This window comes from Stenella coeruleoalba (assembly GCF_951394435.1).
Source record: "Stenella coeruleoalba genome assembly, chromosome: 19".
NCBI lineage: Eukaryota > Metazoa > Chordata > Mammalia > Artiodactyla > Delphinidae > Stenella > Stenella coeruleoalba.
The window spans coordinates 16,588,741-16,613,621 of NC_137165.1; the positions used below are offsets into that span (position 1 = coordinate 16,588,741).

General features: G+C 38.8%; 1 protein-coding gene across 2 annotated transcripts in view; it reads right to left on the bottom strand.

Moving 5' to 3' along the window:
• Positions 1-24,881, bottom strand: part of NLK (nemo like kinase) — a 147,252-nt gene that overhangs the window by 28,087 nt on the left and 94,284 nt on the right. For both annotated transcript variants that reach the window (XR_013825037.1, XM_079904525.1), the window contains exon 3: positions 23,873-23,928. Coding sequence is in view for 1 of the 2 variants with exons in the window: in XM_079904525.1 (XP_079760651.1) it covers positions 23,873-23,928 (56 nt within the window). In the remaining variant the exon portion in view is untranslated. The remainder of the gene's footprint in view (positions 1-23,872; positions 23,929-24,881) is intronic.

Below are 24,881 nucleotides of genomic sequence, written 5' to 3' on the forward strand. Positions count from 1 at the left end.
TTTGTCATATTTGCTTCAGTGCACATTTACCATGGCCCTTTCCATTCATCAATTCATCTTATTTTTTAGATGCACTTCACATAATCATGCTTTAGAACGAAAGCCAGATTATGTCACTTTCCTGCAAAACCTTCCCATTTCATATAGAGGAAAAGTCAAAGTCCTTAAAATGTCCTTGCAGGGCGCTAAATGATCTGGCTTTCTTCCTTCTCTGACCTCCTGTCACTTTCCTCTTTGCTGTTCTCTGAAAATGCTAAACACACACTAACCTTAGCCCTTTCCATTTTCTCTGCCTGGACTGTGCTTCCCCAGACATCTACTTGGCTAACTCTTTCACCTCCTTTGTATCTTTGCTTCAATTTTATCTTTCGATTGAGGCCAACTTTGACTACTCTAATAATGTGTCCTGCATTCCTCGTCCAATTGCTACCCCCTTGCACAACCCTACTTTTTCTTTTTTCCTGTAGTACTTATCCTACATAATTTACTTATTACATCTATTGTTTGTCTCTCCAATCCTTCTCCATGAGGGCAAGGGTTTTTTCTCTGTATTGTTCACAAGTCTATCCAAAAGTCTCAGAAGAAACAATGCCTACATATAGTAAGTCCCCTGTAAATATCTGTTGAATGAATGAATATATATTGAGCACCTACTAGATATTAGCCACTCCACTAAGTATTTTAAATATATCATCTCATCTAATTTCCATGGCAATCCTACAAGATAGGCAGTGGTATCCCCAATTACAGATGAGAAAATTGAGGCTAACAGAAGGCAAGTAACCTGCCTAAGGTTACATAATAGTGAAATTGACTATGTTTAAATTGTTTCAGTGGCCCTACACAATTCAGGATTTTACCTTCTTTTCTTTTGAGTTATATTTTAAAAAACTCTAATAGGGCTTCCCTGGTGGCGCAGTGGTTGAGAGTCTGCCTGCCGATGCAGGGGACACGTGTTCGTGCCCCGGTCTGGGAAGATCCCACATGCTGCGGAGTGGCTAGGCCCGTGAGCCATGGCCGCTGAGCCTGCGCGTCTGGAGCCTGTGCTCCCCAACGGGAGAGGCCACAACAGTGAGAGGCCCGCGTACCGCAAAAAAAAAAAAAAAAAAAAAAAAAAACTCTAATAAAATATACTAAATGTTCAGTGTTCTTTATAGAAGAATTTCAGTTAATAAATACAGAAGTAATGAAAGATTAGGGGAAAAAAATCACTGTTTTGCAACCTCTGTGACACCGTGGATCTAAGGTACCAATTATCAATGGTTGCTAAAACCACTTGAAAGGAATGAGACCCACATCAACTCAATCCACCACTCAATCTTAGCAGCACTTACTGTGGGACAAGATATTATGTCCCTATGATTATACACACCACTGCCTAGAAAATATTCATGTCTTAAAAAACAATACAATCAATCTTCTAGTTCTAATTATCAGTTTACTAGAAATATGGGAAATAAAAAGACATCATGAGGAAGCAATCAGCTAAACACACAACGTGGATCATTCTCCAGGAAAAATATCCCCAAAAAATTCAATGAGAAAGAAAGAAAGAAAGAAAGGGAGGGAGGGAGAAAGAAAGAGAGAGAGAAAGGAAGGTAGGAAGGAAGGAAGGAAGAAAGAAAGAGAAAGAGAGAAAGAGAAAGAAAGAAAGAAGGAAAGGGGGGGGGGTTGTGAGGGGAAGGGAAGGGAGGAATGTTTGGGATAAAAAGTCTCAGGAAATATAATAACCAAATGCAATATATGTACTTTGTTTAGATCCTGATTCAAACAAACCTGATTAAAAAATGAGATCTTTGAGGCAATCAGGGGATAGTAAGGAATTAGTTAATTTTATTAGGTTATGATGGTTATGTTTTTAAGGCCCTTACCAGGTAGAATTGCATATTTAAGTATTTTTAGGTAAAATAATGTGATAGTTGGGATCTACTTTAAAATAATACAGCTCTCCTTTCCCCCTCCTCTCAATAAAAAGGAAATGAGACTGGCAAAATGATTAGTAATTGCTGAAGCTGGGTATTGTGTGTATGATAGATATTATACTATTGTCTCTCCTTTTGTGTATTTTAAAAAATTTTCCAAAATAGTTAAAAAACAAAAATTCATCACAGAACTAGGGAAATACAAAGAAGCCAAAGAGTATAAAAACTACATAGAATCCTACCTCTTTGAATTAACCTATAATATCTTCATGTAAATGTTGTGTATGCATACCTATCTGTATTTTTAAAACTGGGATTATAGCATACACATGGCTTTGCTGCCTGTTTTCTTGCAGAATTTTTATTACTGTAGAGGGTTCTAATGTATGGATATATTTATAATTCATTTAACCAATCTGTCATTGTTGAAAATCCAAGTTATTTCTAATTTTTTAAACTATTTTAAATAACCATGAGATAAATATCCTACATATATAGCTTTATGTGAATCTGATTATTTCCTAGTGATATATTCCTTGTAGTGGAATTATCGTGACAAAGTAGATCATATTATATACATATATATATATATACACACACACATACATATATATTTTTTAATTTAAAATATCTTGTGAATATCTTTCCATGGTATACAATTCTTTTCTATCATTTAAAGTGCTTAAATAGGGACTTCCCTGGTGGCGCAGTGGTTAAGAATCTGTCAATGCAGGGGACACAGGTTCGAGCCCTGGTCCGGGAAGATCCCAGATGTCACGGAGCAACTAAGCCTGTGTGCCACAACTACTGAGCCTGTGCTCTAGAGCCCGCGAGCCACAACTACTGAAGCCGGCGTGCCTAGAGCCCATGCTCCGCAACAAGAGAAGCCACCGCAATGAGAAGCCCGCGCACCGCAACGAAGAGTAGTCCCTGCTCGCTGCAACTAGAGAAAGCCTGTACGCAGCAATGAAGACCCAACGCAGCGCCCCCCCCCCCAAAAAAGTGCTTAAATAGTATTCCAATTTATGTAATATGGCATGACTTAAGCAATCTCCTACCAATTGGCCTTTAGGATATTACTGTTGTTGTTTTTTGTTTTTTTTTGCAGTACGCGGGCCTCTCACTGTTGTGGCCTCTCCCATTGCGGAGCACAGGCTTCAGACACGCAGGCTCAGTGGCCATGGCCTACGGGCCCAGCCGCTCCGCGCCATGTGGGATCCTCCCGGACTGGGGCACGAACCCGTGTCTCCTGCATCAGCAAGCGGACTCTCAACCACTGTGCCACCATGGAAGCCCAGGTTATTACTGTTTTGACTGTAATGTAGCTTTGTGTGGGGGGCGGCGGCATAGAGCTTTAATTTTGTTTCACAAAGGATCCTCAATTACGTATAGATCCTCTCTCTTGGGTTAATCCATTTCTCTAGAGAAGAGCCCTCCAAACTTCTGTCTTGGAGGGCACAGGCCAGGTTGCCAGTGTTCTGTATCAGTGGGGGATGGGGCCAAAGACACCACAGCTCCGTTCATGCTGTCTCCAGGAAATAAAGCATTATACAGTCTCCTGCGGAATACGAGACGATCTGAACATTTGAACATCTTACTACTTCTTACACAGGCTTGCAACCAATTCTGTGTTTAGGCCTACCTGCACCCCTACTTTCTGAGATACTTGATGCCTCCAAACCCTGAGCTGCTCTGATGTTCTGAGCAAGAACTAACTTGTTTCTGGGTTCTCATTACTGCCAGCAGAGGTTTCTGCCTCTTCTAGTTTGAGTTCCTAACCCTTTACTGACACTTTAGGGGGGCTTCAGGAAGAACTGGCAGTAAAGATTTGTGTTCTATCAACTGTGTTTTCAGATTGAAAACTGTTTACATGTTTATTGGCCATATATATGTGTGAGTATGAGAGAGGGAAAAAGACAGAAAGTGAGAGAGAGACTTGTTTCTTTTCTTTACTCAATTTTCTACTGGGGTGATAATTTATTTGTAAAAGTGCCTTACATATTAAGGATATTAACCCTCTTGTATATACTAAAAAATTTTCCCAGTAGGAAATCTTAATCATAGGATAGAGACAGGAAAAAACTTCTATTTGCACCATTAAGCCTTAATCAGAAGTCCTAATATTCCTGAGTTGGTTCCAGAAATCTCAAGGGATGAAAACAAAGGAACATTACACAGGAAAAAAACCAAGACAGAACAACAGAACAAAACCAGAAAAACTTCACAACTGCTATCCCTGTATTAAGTACTATCAACTTAATATCAACTTGCAGTTTTACTCAGGGAAAAAAAATTCCTAAAGAGAGTACTCATCTGTATGGGATGTCAGCCATGTCTTCTGAGTTTATTGACAATTTTTTCTTCCTGCCAGGATTGAAAAGTTCTTGCATGGAAGTGAAGACCAGGTTATATTCTATTCTGCCTTACATATCTGTATAAAACAGGTAGCCAAGTTGCGATTCCAGAATCTTTACTGTTACTGGTGACAGTTGGTATGCATGCAAACAGCAGAGAGAAAACATCTTAATTTTCAAGTTATCAGGTTGAATTCTCAGGGCTGGCACTTGAAAAATCTTGCTTTGACTTATAAAAGGAACGAATTGATACAAAAGCCAAAAACAGAGAATAAGTATGAAATAATGTCATATGCTTTCTTCTAACAGTGACTATATTTTCAAAGAAAAGGGAAAATCAAAACGCTGTCTGGCTGGAATGGGTACTGTTCTAATCAGATATTTTATAAATAATTACTAATTTCAGAAAAAACTCTTACGTTTCACTTAGCATTACGAAACATATATTTCCAAATCAGGGTGTTGTTCACATCCTAGACCTGTTGGATTTGAACTGACAATGTTGGACCATTTTGACCACCAAAAATAGTAATTTCACATTGTTCAACCTAACACAGAGCAAAGTATTACCAGATATCAAAAAACCCCTGAAAAACAAGGCATTCAAAATGAATGATTTCAAGTGGTAAGTCAATTCTTCTATACTAAGAGCCCATACATATGTGCACAGTTTCTTACAAAATATAAACCAGCAGGTATTCCCTCTGCTAAATGCAAATAACTAGATTACTATGTTACTGTCCTTAGGATCTGTGAATTTAAAAAACCTTTCATTCAATCTCCTGTTATAATATTTAAGAAGAGTTTAGAAGAGTGTTACTTTCATATCTCTGCTTCTTGAGAAGATGACATGCTGGGTTAAAAAAAAATGAAGGTAGGTTAATAAACTCTTTTTTTTTTTTTTTAAATAAACTCTTAATTTAACCAGAAAGTCCAGGGCAAAACCACATACAGCCCTGTCTACCTTGACCATTTTGTTTACCTTTGTGCAGAGATGCTTTCCCCTCCTCTAATATCTTTTAAACATAAAAGTCTGATAGGGCTTCCCTGGTGGCGCAGTGGTTGAGAGTCCGCCTGCCGATGCAGGGGACGTGGGTTCGTGCCCCGGTCTGGGAGGATCCCACATGCCGCGGAGCGGCTGGGCCCGTGAGCCATGGCCGCTGAGCCTGCGCGTCTGGAGCCTGTGCTCCACAACGGGAGAGGTCACAGCAGTGAGAGGCCCGCGTAACGCAAAAAAAAAAAAAAAAAAAAAAAAAAGTCTGATAAATTTTAAATGTATGATTTTTACAAAGTGATTAAAACAGCCACTCTGCAGAGAGTAAGTTCTGTCAAACTTTAGTTTAGCAAAGTAAATTCTTCAGGGTTGAAATGAATATTTTTCACCTCACGAATAAAGCATTTTTTTCTTCACAGAAAACAAGCCAACGACCAGGCCAACCTTAAAAAATTTTATTTCTCTGGAAAATACAATTCCTGAATTTGGAGATTTAACAATATAGCTGCAGAAATTTAGAAGCAACACACACCACTTTATGATAAGGTTTCTGCTTTGCTCTAGCAGAAATCCTCTGAAGTCTCAATCCCTAGCATAATGTCTCCCAGATGTCTCAACTAGTTGCCATGCCAACTAAAGCAGCTTAAATTAAATGAGGGCCTGAAAAGGCACCTGCATCACTCCAGGTCTGTTGCGCATTAAATAAAGCTCTCTTGACAGGGACTCAGAGGTGCCATTAACTTGAACAGCAGCTATCTGATTATTGTTTCTGAGTAATTTAATGAGGGTCTCCAAACAAGAAGAAAAACAGGGTGCTCTTTCCCTCTCCCGTCCTTCTAAATGGGACAGCCTCTCCGACAGCCGGTGCACCCACTGGGTCAATGACTTTGCTGTGGCCTTTTAAGTTAGCATTGGGTAAAGGTAAAACACAGGACCAAAGTTAGGACTTTCAGGAGAATATCAGCAGATTAACCATTTTCCCTTATTAAAACTCATCATCAAAAATATGGTTGTAAAAAACACACTGTGCATGGTATGCTAACCTCAGAGCGATCTGAACAGCGCTGCTATAAAATAAATTGCTGCTGATTGCAGCAATTAGTTAAGTAGCTCCATGAAATATGGATTTCAAAATGTACTGATTTGCTTCAGAAAAACGAAAGATGCAAATTAACAATTACAAATGCAAGGGGGGGGGCGGTGGGGGGGTATGGCGGCTCTCGATGCCTCAGGTGCCCAAGAGACACAAACGTTTCTGTGTTGTTTTAAAGAGTTAATTGTGTATGGTTTTTTGTTTTGGTAATACTGACATTTCAGAAGCTTCTTTATATATAACAGGGTACAAAATAGTCCCTTTGCTGCTTTCTCAATTATTAGTCAATGGGGAATATCACTTAAGAGAAACACAAACTTCAGCTAGAGAGGTCATATGATTTACCCAAGGTCACATTCAGTCCCGACTCCTAGTCTAGTGCTCTCTCTACCCCACCAAGCTGCTTCCCATAGCAGCTTGCCTACTATTCCCATTTCTTAACCAAATGTCACCACAACATGCAGATTACTTTGAAATAAAGAATAGCTGAATTACTTTTAATTATGCGCTATGAGGAGAAGAAAAGGAGAAAGGAAGCTAACTTTCTGTTGAAGCTACTTATGTGCCACTTTATATGTCATCTCATTTAATCCTCACTAACAATACCTAATTTGTAACTATTTCTATTAAGATATGAGCACACTGAGGCTGGGACAGGTTAAGCTGCTGACACAGAGCTCGGATTCAAACCCAGATTGTCATGATTTCTAAGACTGACCCTTTCCATGAAATTCTGCCTCACTCTGTTCACTATCAAGAGAGAAAATGAAATCCATAAGACTGACATTATTTGCATGTTGCAAAAACCAGGTTCCAAGCAAAAATCAGAAAATCAGTACAGCAATACATGATGTGGCTTTCAGGATCCCTCCCTTGCCATGTGTCTTCAAATGGGAAGTCACTCTCTTCGTTCTTCAACAAATATTCTCAACAGCAGAATGTGCTAGACACCGTTCTAGACACTGGAAATTTGATGGTCTATAAGAATGTCACTGCTGTCACTGAGTTCATAGCCCACCAAGGAAGATGGACAATTAAACAAGCAATTACAACAGATTCACTCAAATATCACAACAGTGTTATGGCTGTTAACCTCATAAAGCCCCTTAGGCACTGCTTTGGGATTGAATACGCCAGATTTGCCATCACACAGCCAACAGGAGTAAGAGAAACAAAGTAGCACAACCAAGAAATATTCTTCTAAAAAGATAAATCTCTAAATTATTAGAATTGCTAAATTCCAATAACTACAGAGATTTAAATCTTTAGTTAAACATGTGAGAAACCATCAAGAGTTCTTCAGCTCCTACTGAACTTCTGATTAGATGCACATTCTAATTGGCAATTTGCCTATATCTATAAAAACACATACATACTTTCCTTAGGTTTCCTAAAATGGTTCACCTTAAGACCTTTTTAAAAACACATGAGAAATAACAAAAATAAAAGCAACTAACACTTATTGACCTTTCTCTATGTGCCAGGCACTTTCTAAGCACTTTATACGAATTATCTCTATGAGTTCTCACAGCACAAGTGGTAGGTTATTCTAGAGACTACTTGTTCTCTTTTTGAGTTTTAGTCTTTCCTTTTGGAAGGAACTGAATCCGAAGATGTCTGAAGTAACTGCCCAAATCCACACAAGTACTCTTCTTAATTTCTTCTAGGATCTGTAGTCTTAGTTCTGTTACTAGTAGGCCACAACCTCAAATAAGAAGCAATCCCACCGTTTGCTGAAGTATGATCTCAGTTTGGTGAAAAATATTTTTGAGCCTACTATGTGCCACTTTTAACATAGGTCACCTCATTTAATCCACATAACAGCCTGGAACTACTCCCACGCAACAGATCTAGGCTGGGGGTGAAGGAATGTCAGGTGGACAGGCTAAATAATGATACTCCTTTGACCAGCAACTGAAAAATAATACAAGGGTTAAAAAAAAAAATCATAGAGGCAAGTTTTTCTACCTTATACTTTCTTTGCCTCTGTCTCTTTCTACCTCCTGAGTTCCTTCCTTCAAGTCTTATTCCTTTCACCCTTTTTTCTTTCTTTTTTTAAAAAAATTTATTTTTGGCCACTCCGTGTGGCATGTGGGATCTTAATTCCCCGACCAGGGGTCAAACCCATGCCCCCTGCATTGGAAGGGTGGAGTCTTAACCACTGGACTGCCAGGGAAGTCCCCTTCCACCCTTCTTAGTCAAATTACAAAGCTAAAATTGACAATTCAATAAACATTTTCCTGTACCTATGAATCACGTATGCTTACTTGCATAGCTTCATATTCCCTATTTTTTTCTTAACGGATAAGGAGAATTTTAAAAATTCACGTGCGTGCACGTCTGTGTACATATAAAGAAGTCCCAGCTAACTTTTTGTGTGTGGTGGGGTAGAGGGTTGGGCTAGTAGTCCTTGAGAAGAAAATGCGAAAAAAAGAAAAAAAAACAACTAGAAAAATCTCTGAACTAGAGATTGCTGGAAATATAGGACAGGCTTTGGTTGGAGATCTAAATTGAAAATATAAGTTTATATATTATATTACATTAGATATGGTAAGAAATAAACAAGTCTCTACTAAATGAAATCTGCCACAGATGGGACGTTAATTTTTTTTTTTTTTCCCGGTACGCGGGCCTCTCACTGCTGTGGCCTCTCCCGCTGCAGAGCACAGGCTCCAGACGCGCAGGCTCAGCGGCCATGGCTCACGGGTCCAGCCGCTCAGTGGCATGTGGGATCTTCCCGGACCGGGGCACAAACCCGCGTCCCCTGCACTGGCAGGCGGATTCTCAAGCACTGCGCCACCAGGGAAGCCCGGGGTGTTAATTTTGCTTTTGGTTACAATCTTCTTTTTCTTGCACAAAGTTTTTATTTTTTATTAAATATTTTTCCCATTCTTTCCTTCTTTTATTAAAAAAAAATCTGGATTTTGAAATTATGGAAGCATGTCATTTATAACCATTAATGAGTTATAAATTCAACCTTACTGATATGTTCTTTAGAATAATGCACATCAGTGTCAAGAGCTGAGTTGTTAGTGCATAGAGCCCAAATATAATATGCATGACACCCTGCTAGACTCCCACAAAGGTTGCTGAGGAGTAAAATGTGTTCATGGAGAACAGAGGTTGAAGCAGGAAAAAGCAAAAATAAGAAATCTTCTGAGGATCAATCAAAGAAATGAGGTAGGAATGTATTAGAGATACCAGAAAGGCAGAGAAAAGGGAGGAGTGTTTGGGATTAAAAACAGTTTTGTACAATTTTCTTTGATGCAAGAAAGGATTATGGGCAAGATGACTAGGGAACTAATGTAGATGGATATAGAGCCTGGCAGTCAACTACCCTCAATGGTAAGCCTCCCCTGACCTCTTGCTCCAATTAAAACAAATCTGTACTACAATCAATATTTGTTTAACCCACCTTTATGATGCTGCATCTATTTTAGGAAGTAATTTAAGAATGCATCATAATCAGCCTCATGCCAGAAAGCCTGGCTACTCCAACTGTCAAGTAATTCTGCAGAAAAAGCTACATAATCACCACAGAAACAAATGCTGACATCAAATTCTGACCTTCAATTATGAGTAAGATGATTGAGTCCTTTTCTGTTTTTAGGAGTCATGATTACTCAGGCAGGCAGTCACAGAGGCTGCAGGACTGGTGCCAACAGCAGCTTTGTTTAACCACCATCATTCGCATCAATAAATACTGACTAGGTACCAAGTGGGTGTAGAGAGCATGCTAACTCAATGACAAAACAGAGAAAAAAGATGGATGAATGCAAGGCAACATTCAAGAGATTAGAAGAAGCCTGAGATTGATGTGTAAAAATCAGGTAGAGAAAACAAGAAGGAAGCAAAAAGATTTTAATGTACACAGCCACAGAAGCTTGATCAAAAAAAAAATAGCTGGTATTTATTGAGAGTTTTCTATGTGTCAGACTTCCAGCTTAAACTTAATTTGCCTTATCTACCCCTAATTACTCTAAGTAAGTCCTATTAAGATTCCCATTACACAAATAAGTGAAGAGGTTTAGAGAGGTGAAGGAACTAGCCAGAGGTCATAGCTGGTACACAGAGGAGTTGCTGCTAAATCCCAGCTTTTGTTCTTGACCTGTGCTCTGTCTTTCAAAAGATGAAACCTCAAAAAATGTGAACAAAATAATTCTACTTAAGAAGAGAGCATATTTTTAAAATGAGTTAAACGGGTTTAGGCAGTGTGGTGTAGGCTTTGGAATCAAAGACCAGGTTAGAATCTCGACTCGGTCACTTACTAGCTTGGTAACATTAGGCAAGTTAAATAACTTCTCTGAGTTTGTTTTTACTTTTATAAAAGAGGCACAATGAAAATAAAAACAAAGAAAGAGGCACAACCTACTACACAGGGTTACTGCCAGGTTTAGATGTTGTACGTGAATCACACATAAATGCCTGGCACATAGGGAAGAGTGATTACGTGGAAGCTGCTGCTACCATCATCACCACTGTTATGGGAAGAACACATGTGACTATGTTCTTATCTCCTCCTAACATCCCTCCCCCCCACCCTAAGAAAAAGCCAAAGGAAATAAGTAAAAACAACAAACACACGCAAAACAGGCAACCAATTTAAAAAGCTCTTTTAAGGTACTGATCTTAAAAAGAAAGATCAGAATTTCAAAAGGGTATCACTGCTGAAAAGGAAAATTATATTCACTTCTTATTAATGGGGTCTCATGTACTAGTTTTCTTGGAACCAAAAAACAGTATGTCCATTTGTGATAGTCACATTCCTTCATAAGAGGACAAAAACCCTTTTCTTAGACCAAGAAAAGTTTTCTACAGGGCATACTGTATATTACTTTTGAGAAAGAACTAGGGTTGGTTTTGGACAGATTGGAAACTCAAGGGAGCAATTAAAAGTGTTAATCTCTGTGAGACCTCCACACAGGGGACTCCTGGTTTTGGTAAAGGGCTTCTAGTAACCTGAAGAGTTTCTCAGTCTGAGCTCAGGGTGGTACACATTAGCTATCATACTGGTTTCCCCTAACTGATTAGTATTCCACATATCCAAAACAACACACACATGAAACAAAACTCTGCTTGGCTCATGCATATCATATTTCCTTTGGAAAAATGCCACTTCAACCTAATCCTATTATCTACCATCTGGGTTCTCTTGCCACCCCTAAGTGATGTAGCAGTACGAGGAAAACTGTCAATAAAACACATAATTATTAAACCTATCACCAACAATTCAGTGCTCTTAATTTTAATAATGACATTCATATATATACAGAGAGAAAACCAATATAATAAGTAGTACATAAATAAATTGTACTCCGGCTAAAATACAGATTTGTGCTAGTGCACTGTAGGTCTATTAAGTTCCTTGAAGTACTGCTCTCAAATAAATTGAGTTGGTAGCTGGAAACTCAGCTGGTCTATGAAGTGGCTAAAAGCCCCACTGCTTCCCCATATCCTCCAATTAAGGCAGGCCTGATATATTTAGTGGCTTCTGAAACCTCTGGGCATGTAACACATGCCTCCCTGGTGTCTACCAACCTTAAAAAATAGAAATAAAGTCAGAACAGTGGGATAGGACAAAAAGATCAAATAAATAGTCCTACGAGCACCCCTAAACTCTCATACCTGAATTAAGTGTGTCAAGAGGCTAATAATCAGAAGGTTAACCAGTTCAAGAGAATGATAATGGGGTTATTTAGGTATGGCTTTGTTGTTATTCATTATTACCCTCTATTAGTTGGGAAGTCTGATAAGCATTTCATTCCCACCAGCTGGGAAGTTTTAGAGGTATATTTATTTTGTAATAGAGGTGAAAAGACTAGATTCTAGCTTTAGACTTTTTTGGCTTCACCTGAAACACACATGTTTCAAAGAGCTGGTGTGAATAAGTTGCTCTGACTATAGTGACTCTCTTCAAAGCAGAGGGAAAAAAATTCCAACTGTGAGCTGGAACTTTAAACAGTTCTTTTAAAACAACCTCAGATTTGCTAGTACACTAAGGCCAAGGTAATCTTTGTGCAGTCAGGAAGGGACCGCTACTAGGAGATGTGACCACTACTTTAGGGCATAACAAGGGGAGTGGTTCTGGGACTGCAGGTTGAAGGAGGAGATTAGGTCTTATCTTTCTAATTAATAAGAAAGGTTTGGTTAAGGTAATGGAAAAAGAAAAAGTAGTAAGAAAGATATAATGTGGATGCAGTCTGGATGCAAGGCTTGGAGCTGCTAGTGGGTTGTATATAGAATATATTTTCTGGTAAGAGGAGGCCACGTAAGGGAATATGAGGTACTGAGGTTGACAACCCATTCCTCATTAACAGTTCACATCTTATTATTAAGACAAAAAATCTTTCTATAACTAGGCTAGGTTTGTTACTGACAGACCATTATGAAAGTCCATTTGTTTGTGATGAGTACTTGCTAATGCCATCTGTTGGTAGCTGGCTTGGCACACTTTGTTTGCATCACAAAGTTCATAGGAGTTCCTATTGTCTTCCAGCTTCACTAAGTTCTACTTCCTCTGTAAGGCCTTCCCTTACTACTTTTATAGCACTTATTGAGTGCCAGGTACTGTTCTAAGTCTATTTAACTATCCCAATTTATTCCTCAAAATAACTTTATGAGGTAGGTACTATTATAATTTTCATTTTATTAACCAGGAAATTGAGGCACAGAGAGGTTAAGTAACTCGCCCACGAAAACACAGGTTGGACTTCCCTGGTGGTGCAGTGGTTGAGAGTTCGCTTGCCAATGCAGGGGACACGGGTTTGAGCCCTGGTCCTGGAAGATCCCACATGCCGCTGAGCAACTAAGCCCGTGCTCCACAACTACTGAGCCTGTGAGCCACAAATACTGAGCCCGCATGCCACCACTGCTGAAGCCTGTAAGCCTAGAGCCCGTGCTCCGCAACAAGAGAAGCCACCGCAATGAGAAGCCTGCGCACCACAACAAAGAGTAGCCCCCACTCGCCACAACTACAGAAAGCCTGTGCGCAGCAACAAAGACCCAACGCAGCCAAAAACCAAAAACCAAAAAAACCACAGAAAACACAGGTAGTAAGAGGCAAAGCTGCGATTCAAATCTAGGTGGTCTGGTTCCAGACTCCATGCTCTTTGCCACTACGATAGATTTTCTATTACCTCAAGCTAGCAGAATGCTGACTAGGTCAGCCCTGAACTGATGATAGAGATTTTGAAATAAACAGAGGATAAGGAGCTTGTTCCCATTTCATGATGTGATAGTAAGTCACCAAACTCAAGACTGCTCTTGTCAGGCAGCAGAACTAACGGATGATGAGCGCATGGCAAGCAGAAGGAGTGCAGACGGCACTGATTTTAGAGTGCTGTTATGTAGGCTCCAACATCAAGAACATGTATTGGAGGAGCCACCAAGGCTTTGTAAGGAGAAGAAAGGGAGATACTTGGTGGTCAATTTCCTAATATAACTATCCTCGAAGAATATGTAATGAAGGCAATTTTCCATGTTACCATGTTCAGGCCTGCCAATCAGTCTATAACTTATATTGTTTCCACCTCTCAGACAAAAGAGAATAAAGCTGATTCATTACCCAGCTTCTACAGTCAGTAAAAACCAGGAGAATTTATAAACTATTATGAATAAATGATTGCTATTGATAAGGGCTATGCAAATATTTCATAAGAAAGCACTGCTATATAAGTACTTTAATAATAGAGAGCTAACCATTCTGGACAGCTCAAGTTGTGCATATATGTGAAAATCTGTGATGTGGTCTTATGTAAAAAAACTACCTATCAGCTTCAAAAACTCTGGCCATCTAGAGTTCCGAACTATAGCGGCTGACCTGTCTGCTTAACTGAACTGAAGTCTGAGAACACATTTAATGTTCTATGTGCAATCAGCAACTGAGGTTGTGTGAGAAACTATTAATGATGCGTTAAAAGCCTTCAGATAGCAAAATAAGCGTATTTAACTGGTTTAGCTGGGTTGGGAGAAGAAAATGGAGAACCTGCTGTATCAAATTATTTCCTACAGAATGAATATAGACAGAAAGCTTTGAAAACACAATTTTAATCCCTGACTTCAGATATTAAAAACTGGACAATTCTTTCTTCCATTTCATTCTGGACAGAGACCAACACTAAGCCAAATTATAAAGAAGAAATCTTGCAATATTAAATATTTATCAAGTAGGAGCCATCCATGTTGGTCAACAGTTTTACAACTATTTGTTTTAAAGTCTTCATCTTTATGCAATATGAGTTAAAACAAATATGAAAATCAGGTGATTTTTCCAAAAGGACAAGGCGAATTTTTGGTTTAATAAACTATAGTATGTAGATACCCAAGTCTGATTCCTGAAGCCACAGATTCTCTTATATGAAAAGTCCAAGAATGACAGTTAAAATATTCTTAAACTCACATTAAGCACTAATTCTGAAATCCTGCCATTCCTGTTGGAAGGAAAAATCTCACAACCATAAATATGGGAGACTTAACAGTATCCTTTTCCTCACATTTTTTTCTTCCAAAATCAGGTCCACAGAGGAGGGAAATTTCAACCTCGATCTCAGATATATAACTGCCTATGAAATAAAAACGAGGGCATTAAATAGCATGGATAATGAAAATCCGGTTTATGGGTATTGTTGATTTCAAACAATGCTTTCCATGTGAAAGAAAAACAGCAATGCATCACAGAGAAAATTGCTTTCTCTGGTAACAAATAGTCAGCCCTAAATCTCATCATCTTCTTTGCAACAAAAACCATGGGCGTCTTTGCAACCAGAAAAAAATTGGTGTGTGCTTCAGTTAGAATCACTGACCTTTTCTGAAGCATGCCGGTGCTTCTCTATAGAAATCAATGGAATAAAAGGTCACGGTGTTAAAATGTTTGACTATAACAATCTCTTTCCCAGCCTAAGGCAAATTCCTCTTCTTTTTAAGATAACTAATTTGTTGTATAGAATATCAAAAATCAAAAAATAAAAACTACCTTTAATTTGCGATTTAAAATTGACTAAAAAAAGAAAAAGAAGTCTATTCTGCCACCGGAAAAAAAGAAAAAAACCCTGGAAAGTTGTTATTCTACATCCCCTGTCATGGCCCAGAAAATTCTGCTGGCTGAGTCCTTGTCACTAAGGCTATAACCACAAATGCAATGAAACAGAAAAAGCATCCTAGAAAATATTACGTTATTTCAAACCTCAGCTCTTTTCTTCCCAAAGTACCCTAGAGAAGGCAAAGGCAAGCTTCTGTGTCTGTCAAATGTAGGTGGTAGAGCCTGGGATTACTAATCTTCCATCATCACAGCCCTCCAAAGCAAATAAATGCACGTGTATACACAAACGCAGACATTAAGAGCCAAGGAACAGGATTTCCCTGGTGGCCGCAGCGGTTAAGAATCTGCCTGCTAATGCAGGGGACACGGGTTCGAGTCCTAGTCCGGGAAGATCCCACATGCCGTGGAGCAACTAAGCCTGTGTACCACAACTACTGAGCCTGCGCTCTAGAATCCGCGAGCCACAACTACTGAGCCCGCATGCTACAGCTACTGAAGCCCGCACTCCTAGAGCCTGTGCTCTGCAACAAAGACAAGCCACTGCAATGAGAAGACCTCACAAGGAAACGAACAGTAGCCCCCACTCGCTGCAACTAGAGAAAGCCCGCAAGCAGCAACGAAGACCCAACACAGCCAAAAATAAATTAAAAAAAAAAAAAAAAAAGCTGATAAGTAGAGAAGGAGTAAGCTGCCTTCTTCTCTCCTACCCTTTCCAGGCTATGGTTGGTCCCACTGCTATGCTCAAAAACCTCTTAAAAAATATACAACAGAAGCTAATTCCACATTCTCTCATCCTTGTCTTTTCTAGCAGCCTATACAACAATCCTGATTTTAGCTACATGACACAAAAAGCTAGTTTACATTTGCGTATTCAAATTCTCCTAGGTGGTCACTGGTAACTTCAACATTCATACAGAGAATCATTCCAGTGCTTTAGTCTAGTGGATCCCAACCCCGAGGCCACATTAAGTTCACTGGAGGGAAGTTTAAAAAAAAAACTCACTGATGCCTAGGATCCAACTCAAACCAATTAAATCAGAATCTCTGGTGCTCAACATTGCTAATTATTAGAGAAATGCAAATCAAAACTACCATGAGGCACCAGCTCACACTGGTCAGAATGACCATAATTAAAAAGTCTACAGGGGGCTTCCCTGGTGGCGCACTGGTTAAGAGTCCATCTGCAGGGCTTCCCTGGTGGCACAGTGGTTGAGAGTCCGCCTGCCGATTCTGGGGACACGGGTTCGTGCCCCGGTCCAGGAAGATCCCACATGCCGCGGAGCGGTTGGGCCCGTGAGCCATGGCCGCTGAGCCTGCGCGTCCGGAGCCTGTGCTCCGCAACGGGAGAGGCCACAGCAGTGAGAGGCCCGCGTACCGCAAAAAAAAAAAAAAAAAAAAAAAGTCTACAAATAGCAAATGCTGGAGAGGGTGTGGAGAAAAGGGAACCCTCCTATTCTGTTGGTGGGAATGTAAGCTGGGGCACCTACTGTGGAGAACAGTATGGAGGTTCCTTAAAAAACTAAAAATACAGTTGCCATATGGTCCAGCAATCCCACTCTCCCACTCCTGGACACATATCCTGACAAAACTATAATTCAAAAAGATACACGCACCCCTCCCCCATGTTCACAGCAGCACTATTTACAATAGCCAAGACTTGGAAACAATCTAAATGGCCATCGACAGATGAATGGATAAAGGAGATGTGGTGTACACACACACACACACACACACACACACACACACACACACAAAATGGACTATTACTCAGCCATAAAAAAGAATGAAAGAATGCCATCTGCAGCTACATGGATAGACCTAGAGATTACTGTACTAGAAGTAGGTCCAAAAGAGAAAGACAAATACGATATGATATCACTTATATGTGGAACCTAAAATATGACACAAATGAACTTACCTACAAAAAAGAAACAGACCCACAGATAGAGAACAGACTTGTGGTTGCCAAGGGAAAGTGGGGTGAGGGAGGGGTGTATTGGGAGTTTGGGACTAGCAAATGTAAACTATTCTATATAGAATGGATAAACAACAAGGTCCTACTGTACAGCACAGGGAACTATATTCAATATCCTGTAATGAACCATAATGGAAAAGGTTATGAAAAAGAATATATATATATGTACATGTGTGTGTGTGTGTGTGTGTGTGTGGTGTGTGTATATATATATATCTATCTCTGGGATGCAGGGTCTGTTCATTTCTTTTCTTTTCTTTTTTTTTTAAAGTTCCCTAGGTGAATGTGATGTGCAGCCAGGGTAGAGATTCTCTCTAGCCCTCAGTTTCTCAACAATCTGAACTCTAAAGACTTTCATTATTATTCTACTTCATCCATTTCAAAGTGTGGCTTGAGATCTTGAAGGTACTACAACTTGTTCTCCCTTTCTTAGAATAATCTCCATATTCAAACCACACAACTACTCCTGCTGAGCCTGCTCTTTGCTGTCAGCCCAACATCTGTCTTTGGATCTTGCCTCTCCCCTTTCTCAGAGTACGCCAAGTCCTCTTCTGATTTCAGTTGCTTCTCTACCGATGTGGCCAGCCATTCTGTAATGTTCTAAGCAGCCCCTCAGATTTCTTCATTTCCTTGTCTTGCCTCTGTAAATACCCAACCAGTCATCAACTCGACAACCTAGGCTGTTGAGTACATGGCTAAAGAAGTCCCAATCAATTGCCAAAAATCCTTCTGTCCTTTCACTATATTGTGCACAGCAGTCACTACCTCTTAGCCCCAAAAGTCAGGTCCTTGTTAAGGTATTTTTAATTAAAAAAACTTTTTTGGTAAAATATACATAATAAAAATTACCATTTTAACCAATTTTACGCGCACCATTCAGTGGCATTAAGCACAATCACAATGTTATGCAACTATCACCACTATCCAATGCTAGAACTTTCTCATCACCCAAACAGAAATTCTTTGTTAAGTTTATAAAGTACGCTTCCAATTCCGTCATTCCTTACCACAAAAATCTTTCATTGGGCCCTAAAATGCCTACTGAATAAAGATGAATTTCCTTAGTTCAACATTCAAGGCTCTCTATGACTTGGCCCTAACTAGCTTAATTTCTCATTATTCGTGCATTCTAAACTCTAGCCATTCCCTAAAAGATGCTGATACTTACTCCCTCCATTTGGAATATCCACCCTCCTCAATGTTACCCATCCAAATCCTTCTCATCCTTCCATACTCAACTGAAATGTCTTTTCCCCCACGAAGTCTTGTGTTTTCTTTTAAAGTTCCACATCACCTGTCTGTATTCTTTTGGCACATTCTACCATGTATAATAGTTTTTTCTTTACATCTTATCTCACCCCACAGACTTGAGGGAAACATTGTTCTTGAGGGAAAACATTAAGAGGCATCAGTGGGTTAAGAGCACTCTTGGCCCATTGGACCAGACAACATGGGTTCAAATCCCAGCTCTATCATTTTTAAGTGACCTTGATCAAGTTATCTACCTCTCTGAGCTACAGTTTCTTCATCTTTAAAATGGAGATAAAGGTATTTAGAACAATGCCTGACACACTAAATGTAAAAAAATTAAAGAGCCAAAGAGTCAGTAGATACTAAGGTGGTTAAAGTCAGGAATTTTGCTGTTCTTGGATTGTTCTGCTAATTTTTCCTTGGTTTTGTCTTTCTGTGTCTCTGTCCTAGGCTTCAGGGCTAAGGAGCCAGAATTGGTGACAGTGGGTAAGTGAAAGTTTTTGTTTTAAATCATCAAATGCTTTTCAAGTAATCAGCTTGGAAACTAAAATGGGAAAGAGTGAAAAATCAGATCCTCAATGCTCTCAGGATATGCAGAATTTTTTCTATCACCATACTTTCCAACTTATAATTATTATTTACATGATTGTATCCCCCACTAGGTTACAAACTTGAAAGGCAGACTATCTTATTTATTTAGCACCTACTATATGTTAGGCACTGTTCTAAGTGCTGGGAATACAACAGTGAGCAAAACAGAAAAAAAATTCCTGGTTCTAGGAACATAGTTGATGCCTATGCTTATCGAATAAATGAAGAGGAAATTCTAACAATATGGGAATCTTCAAAGCTCCTAAAATGTAGATTTCTGGTCCTTGCTGGTACTGTTGTTGCAGAAAGAGTGTACTTATATATGCATATACACATTTTATTTTGTTTGTTCTTAGCTTTTCACTGGCTTCTAAGATTCCCTGAGGGTCACAGAGCTGTTTCATAGCACTAGGGAATTACATATTGTGTATATAAAATATAGTATACTAACACTATCAATTAAACTACTGCATCTGGGAGTAGTTTAAGTGATAGCATTACATTATTGCCTACCAAGGACTTTAACTGGCTGAACTGGATGTGTAGGTTCTCTCGCTGCCTTTACGACAAGAAATTCCTGTTTAAACACTGCCTGCACAAGCCAAACCTATTATTCAAACAGGGACATTTCTGAAAGTGAAGGAGAAACTTATTTAGTATTTATACCAGGACATCAGGTAAAATCCAGGAGTCCTAGCAAACTGGGACAAATAGTCATCCCGTTAGACTTCTTGTTTCCATTGGTTTTAGGTTGTGATTGTTTCTAGCACAGAAGACCTCTACCATCCATATTCTTCTCTATAAAATGCTAAGATTATGTTTCAAGTTAAAAAGAAGCTTTTCCCAAAGCAAGCCAAATTTTAAATTCTAATCCAGTCGGCATCTAGTACTTTCTGGGAAGGGGCCTGTTTATGTTACAGAGTCCAGAATCCTGATGGAAGCATGATAAGTAATGTTTTCCAATCAAACAATTAGAAACTTGTTTCTCTTGGATGAAATTTCAGTAGGCTCAAAGTAATTAAATGCCAAACTGCTTTCATACACATTTCCAAATAGGAACTCAAAGTGCAAAATGAATAATGTAATCCTTTAACAAGCTGAAAGCTCAATTCAGAAAAAATATAATCTTTCTTAATTATTAAAGAATATATTTTCTAGGTGTATATACTGGATTTTAAAACTATGAAAACACAGAAGCTAAAAGATACAGAGGTCATAGTAGAATTTATTGCTCTTTCCATACCTGACTCATCTGTTGAACCCTGTAGGAAGATTTGTAAACAGTTATAATCATTGTCTTTTAAAAAGTTGCTTAAGGAGATATCTAAAGATGCATGGTCTTTCAAAACCCAAGCTAAATCTTTGGTGGGCACTGATATAATCATTTTTATTACAGTTTCAGGGAAAAACATATGATTAACTGTGTGATACCCATGGTGACACTTGTGATTATGACACCTGATTACATCAAAATGTTCATAGACCTCAGATTTTCGAAAATGATATTAACTATTCAATTAGTTTTAAAAAGACCTGGTTTAAAATACTATTTGTGAAAACTTACATATGCAATATAACATCCTAATTTTCTAGTCTTAGAAAAAAGTGTAATGATATGGTACTGTATGTTCAATGGAAGATTACTAAAGACTATTTCTTTCCCTTTACAACTTAAATAATATGATATATATTTTTGACTCTATAAACTGAGTCCTTTATCGACTAAATATTAGAACATCCATTACACAGTATACAGAACTTACCTAAAACAAGAGCCTCAAACAGATAGACCTCAAAAATAGTTTCTTCAAAGCACAATTCCAAGATCATATATTTAAAATTCAAAATATTATCCATTCTAAAATCCTCCAACTTGAAAAAAGCACTGTCTAAAACCATGTGTAATGTGTATGCCATGATTTTGGGATACTGCAGCAGGAGCTGCTGGCACAGAAGGATAATATACTAAGGTGAAATCAAACAGTAACTTGAGATCCTATTAATCCTCAATATTTTTGTGTTGTAGGTAGTAAGTTTTCTTATTTTTCAGAGGGAAACTGAGGGGAAAACTTTTTTTTGCTTTGACTACAACAAACTTATTTGTATTAAAAAGCACGGGACACAGAAGACTTTCTACTTAGAATATTAGAAGAATCAGGCAGAGCATATATGTAATAACTAAGGAATTTCTTACATTTCCATTTAATAGCTGTTCTAAAACACAAAATTTTAGTGTTCTGTTTCCCAAGCTAAACCATGCCTTCCTAAAAAGTCTTTATCATCCTGTAGCAGCTACAGGTTTAATTCTTTTTTATGTTAACATGATTTGGTGCTTTCCAAATGGCACCACCACTGGAAAACATCTTTTTTCTGTGTATCATTCTACATATAGCTAAAAATTAGACAACAGACAAAAAGAATATTGATATTTAGGTTTGAAGGTTTTTCCATCTGTAGCCAGCTAACTACTGTGAAAGCACAGGTGTCAATCTTTTAACCTGAAGGTAAATAATTAAATAAAAAAGTAAAACATGTAAGTAAATGGTGTACCAGGGGTTCTGTGAATATTTTATGACAAAGGCTTCTAATTTAAACATTCATGAACAATTTTAGGGAAAGAATTTCATAGAAACATTCTGCTAGCTAATGAAATGGGCTGAAATCAGCTACCAACCACTCATGGTTTTAAACCATAACTATGCTAAAATTTCCTCTGCTCTGCAAGTATTTGAAATAATAATGAATCCAGGATCTCCCAGACTCAAATTATGGCCTATAATAATAAGTGATTGAGAACTCCTAGCTTATAAAAGCACACATAGGGTTTTTAAAGGAATGACAAACGCAAGTACAAAAAATTAATGCCTGATGTAGACAATTCATGCTTGAACTATAAGACAGACATGGATATAATGAATTAGCTAAGTTCAGTGAAGAAAATCTAAAAATATCTGACATTTATTTAAAATACTCATATTCACCAATTATCTTATATGAAAACATTCTTTCCCCACAGATGGCCTAAGTGCAGTAAAGGGTTAACTCAGCAGATCTGGGTTGCCCCAAACCTACACATTCCAAAAGTCTTTAGGACTGGCCCCTGACTGGCTCCCGGGAAATAACCTCTGAACTCTTGCAATATCCTGCCTCATATGAATGTCTTAGTATACCTGATGCTTTGGCCATACCAGATGGCTTACGTTAACAATGTGATTTATGGTGAACACCTGTTTTTGTTCACCTGGGGCCCTGGGCCAGCTGTATTAGTTCAACCTCTGGGTGAGGAGAAGGGAGGAGGGCTGAAGGCTGAGTTGCTAAGGTCAGTCCCTAAGGCTCACTGACCTCCAATAAAAACCCTGGACACCAAGGCTCAGGTGAGCCGCCCTGGTCAATAACATTTACCTGTGTTGTCATACACTGTTGCTGGGAGAATTAAACTCTATCTGTGCAATTCCACTGGGAGAGGACAACTGGAACTTTGTGTCTGGTTTCTCTTGGATTCTGCCTTAGGTACCTTTTTCCTTTGCTGATTTTAATCTATATCCTTTTGCTGTAATAAACTGTAACTGTGAGTACAACAGCTTTCCTGGGTCCTTAAGTCCTCTCACTGAATCATCAACCCTGAGGGTGATCTTGGGGACCCCTGACATACCTGTAAATCCAGTAAAATTCTTATTTAATAAAGAAAATTTCTTAATTTCCAAAGAGGCAGAGACAGTATTACACACTCAGAGGAATGCCTTCTAGTATGTGGATGCCCTTCTCACCAACAAAAAGGATAAAGAAGGTGGCTCCTGGCCAGGTGTAGAAAGTTGCTTCTGCTTAATGAAACAAGTACTGCCCCCATCCTACCAGCTTCCTTCTTTTCTTCAGTGAGGAGCCAGGTAATCTTCAGGAAGTCTAAGAAATGGAATCCTTAATGCTCTCACCTCAGTTGCTACCACTGACCTATAGCTGAGGAGAAAAGAACTTTCTCAATCCTTCTATCCTTAACTTTATGCTTTTAAAGAAAGGGTGTGTCAGAACCATCTGGCCTGGCCCAAGATCTCATTTTTGTATGCCAAGAGGTATACAAAGACACTCTATCAGCCAGGAGCTGGTCAAGGGCCAGTCTCTTCTTTGGAATGTACGGGGGTGGAGCACCCCAAGTCCACTGAGTTAACCCTTTACTGCACAAAGGGATTAGTTCCACAAAGGACTGGTGGGATAAAATACCACCAAGAATTATAGTATTCAAGAGCTCTCTTTAATTTTCACCTTACCCCAAGTGGTGGATAAAAGGGCAGTATTACCTTCTTGACTGATTGGCAGTTGTTGTATAGTGATAAGAGCACTTTATTGAGTTCTACTACAACACAGCTGCCTCAATGGTTTCACCAGCAAAATAGGAATAGCAATACCTATCTCACAAGGCTGTGGGGATTAAATGAAATATCTGTTCAGAAGTCTTGTTTTGTGGTATCACCACTCAGGATATATTGATAATGCTGTGCTCTGTCAGATACTTGGGATTTCAAAATTACCTGGTTCCAGGTACTCAACCACTTCTGCAAGGATGAGATTTAATACACTTCAAGGCATGAACCCCAGAAGGTGCTAGAAGAAGAAATTAATAAAAAATTGCTCCCTTCTTTCACGTTCCCTGGTTAGGATACATTTCTTCAAAATAGTCAATGTGTGGAGGTTGGAGTATGTCAAGGGCAGAGAGTACCTGGGAAAAGGAAAAAAAAAAAAAAGCCAAATTTAGAGAAACAAAAAAGAAACAAAATATAACATAAATACAAAAAAACACTATTAACTCATTAATGATTTTAGGCTTGGTTACAACTGAACACTGAGATTAACTAAATTTATCAATCAAGAAACATGGTCCAAAACATTAAGATAGGTTTTGTAAAATCACTTTCAAAGACGATTTTACTTATGCCAATATCAGAGAGGCAATTGGGTTATACTACATGCTACCAGAACCCCTGCACAGGAGAGTGCTGGAAAGAAATGCCCGATTTTTAATGATCAGTGTTGCTTTAAGAGCATGAGGAGCCATATCTACCATTCATTCCTTTACTCCTCTGTTCAAAAAGTGTTTACTAAGTGCATTCTATCTGGCAGGTACTGTGGGAGACTCTCGGGGAAAGCTGATGAATAAAACTGATAATCATCCCTGTTCTGGAGACCACGGGAGAGGAAGGCATTAAACAAATAGTTACACAAAAATCTAATTGTGACATTTATTATTATGAAGGGAAAAAGTAAAGAGGAGTGGGAGAAAGAGCTTCCCTGAAGCAAAACTACTCTAAGAGTTGAAGGGCGAATAGGTGTTGGTCAGGCAATGTAAAGGCACTGAGGCAAGAAAGAACCAGGCAGGTTCTAGAAACAGAAATGCCAGTGCTTATGGAACACAGTGGGTGGGAAGAAAATAGACTAGGATAAAACAGAAGAGAAAGGCAGGGTTATATCACACAAAGTCTCTTTAAATTATGGTAAGTGTTTTGGATCTTATTCCAAGTACAAAAAAAGAAGTCACTAGGGTAGGAAAAAAAGACTTTAAGGCATCTGAAATTCAAGTCCTTTATAAAAGCAGCACACTACCAATGTAACTTCTGCCATCGAAACACAACAAATAGGCCTTCTTTCCCTACCAGCTGTTTATCTACTCTTTTA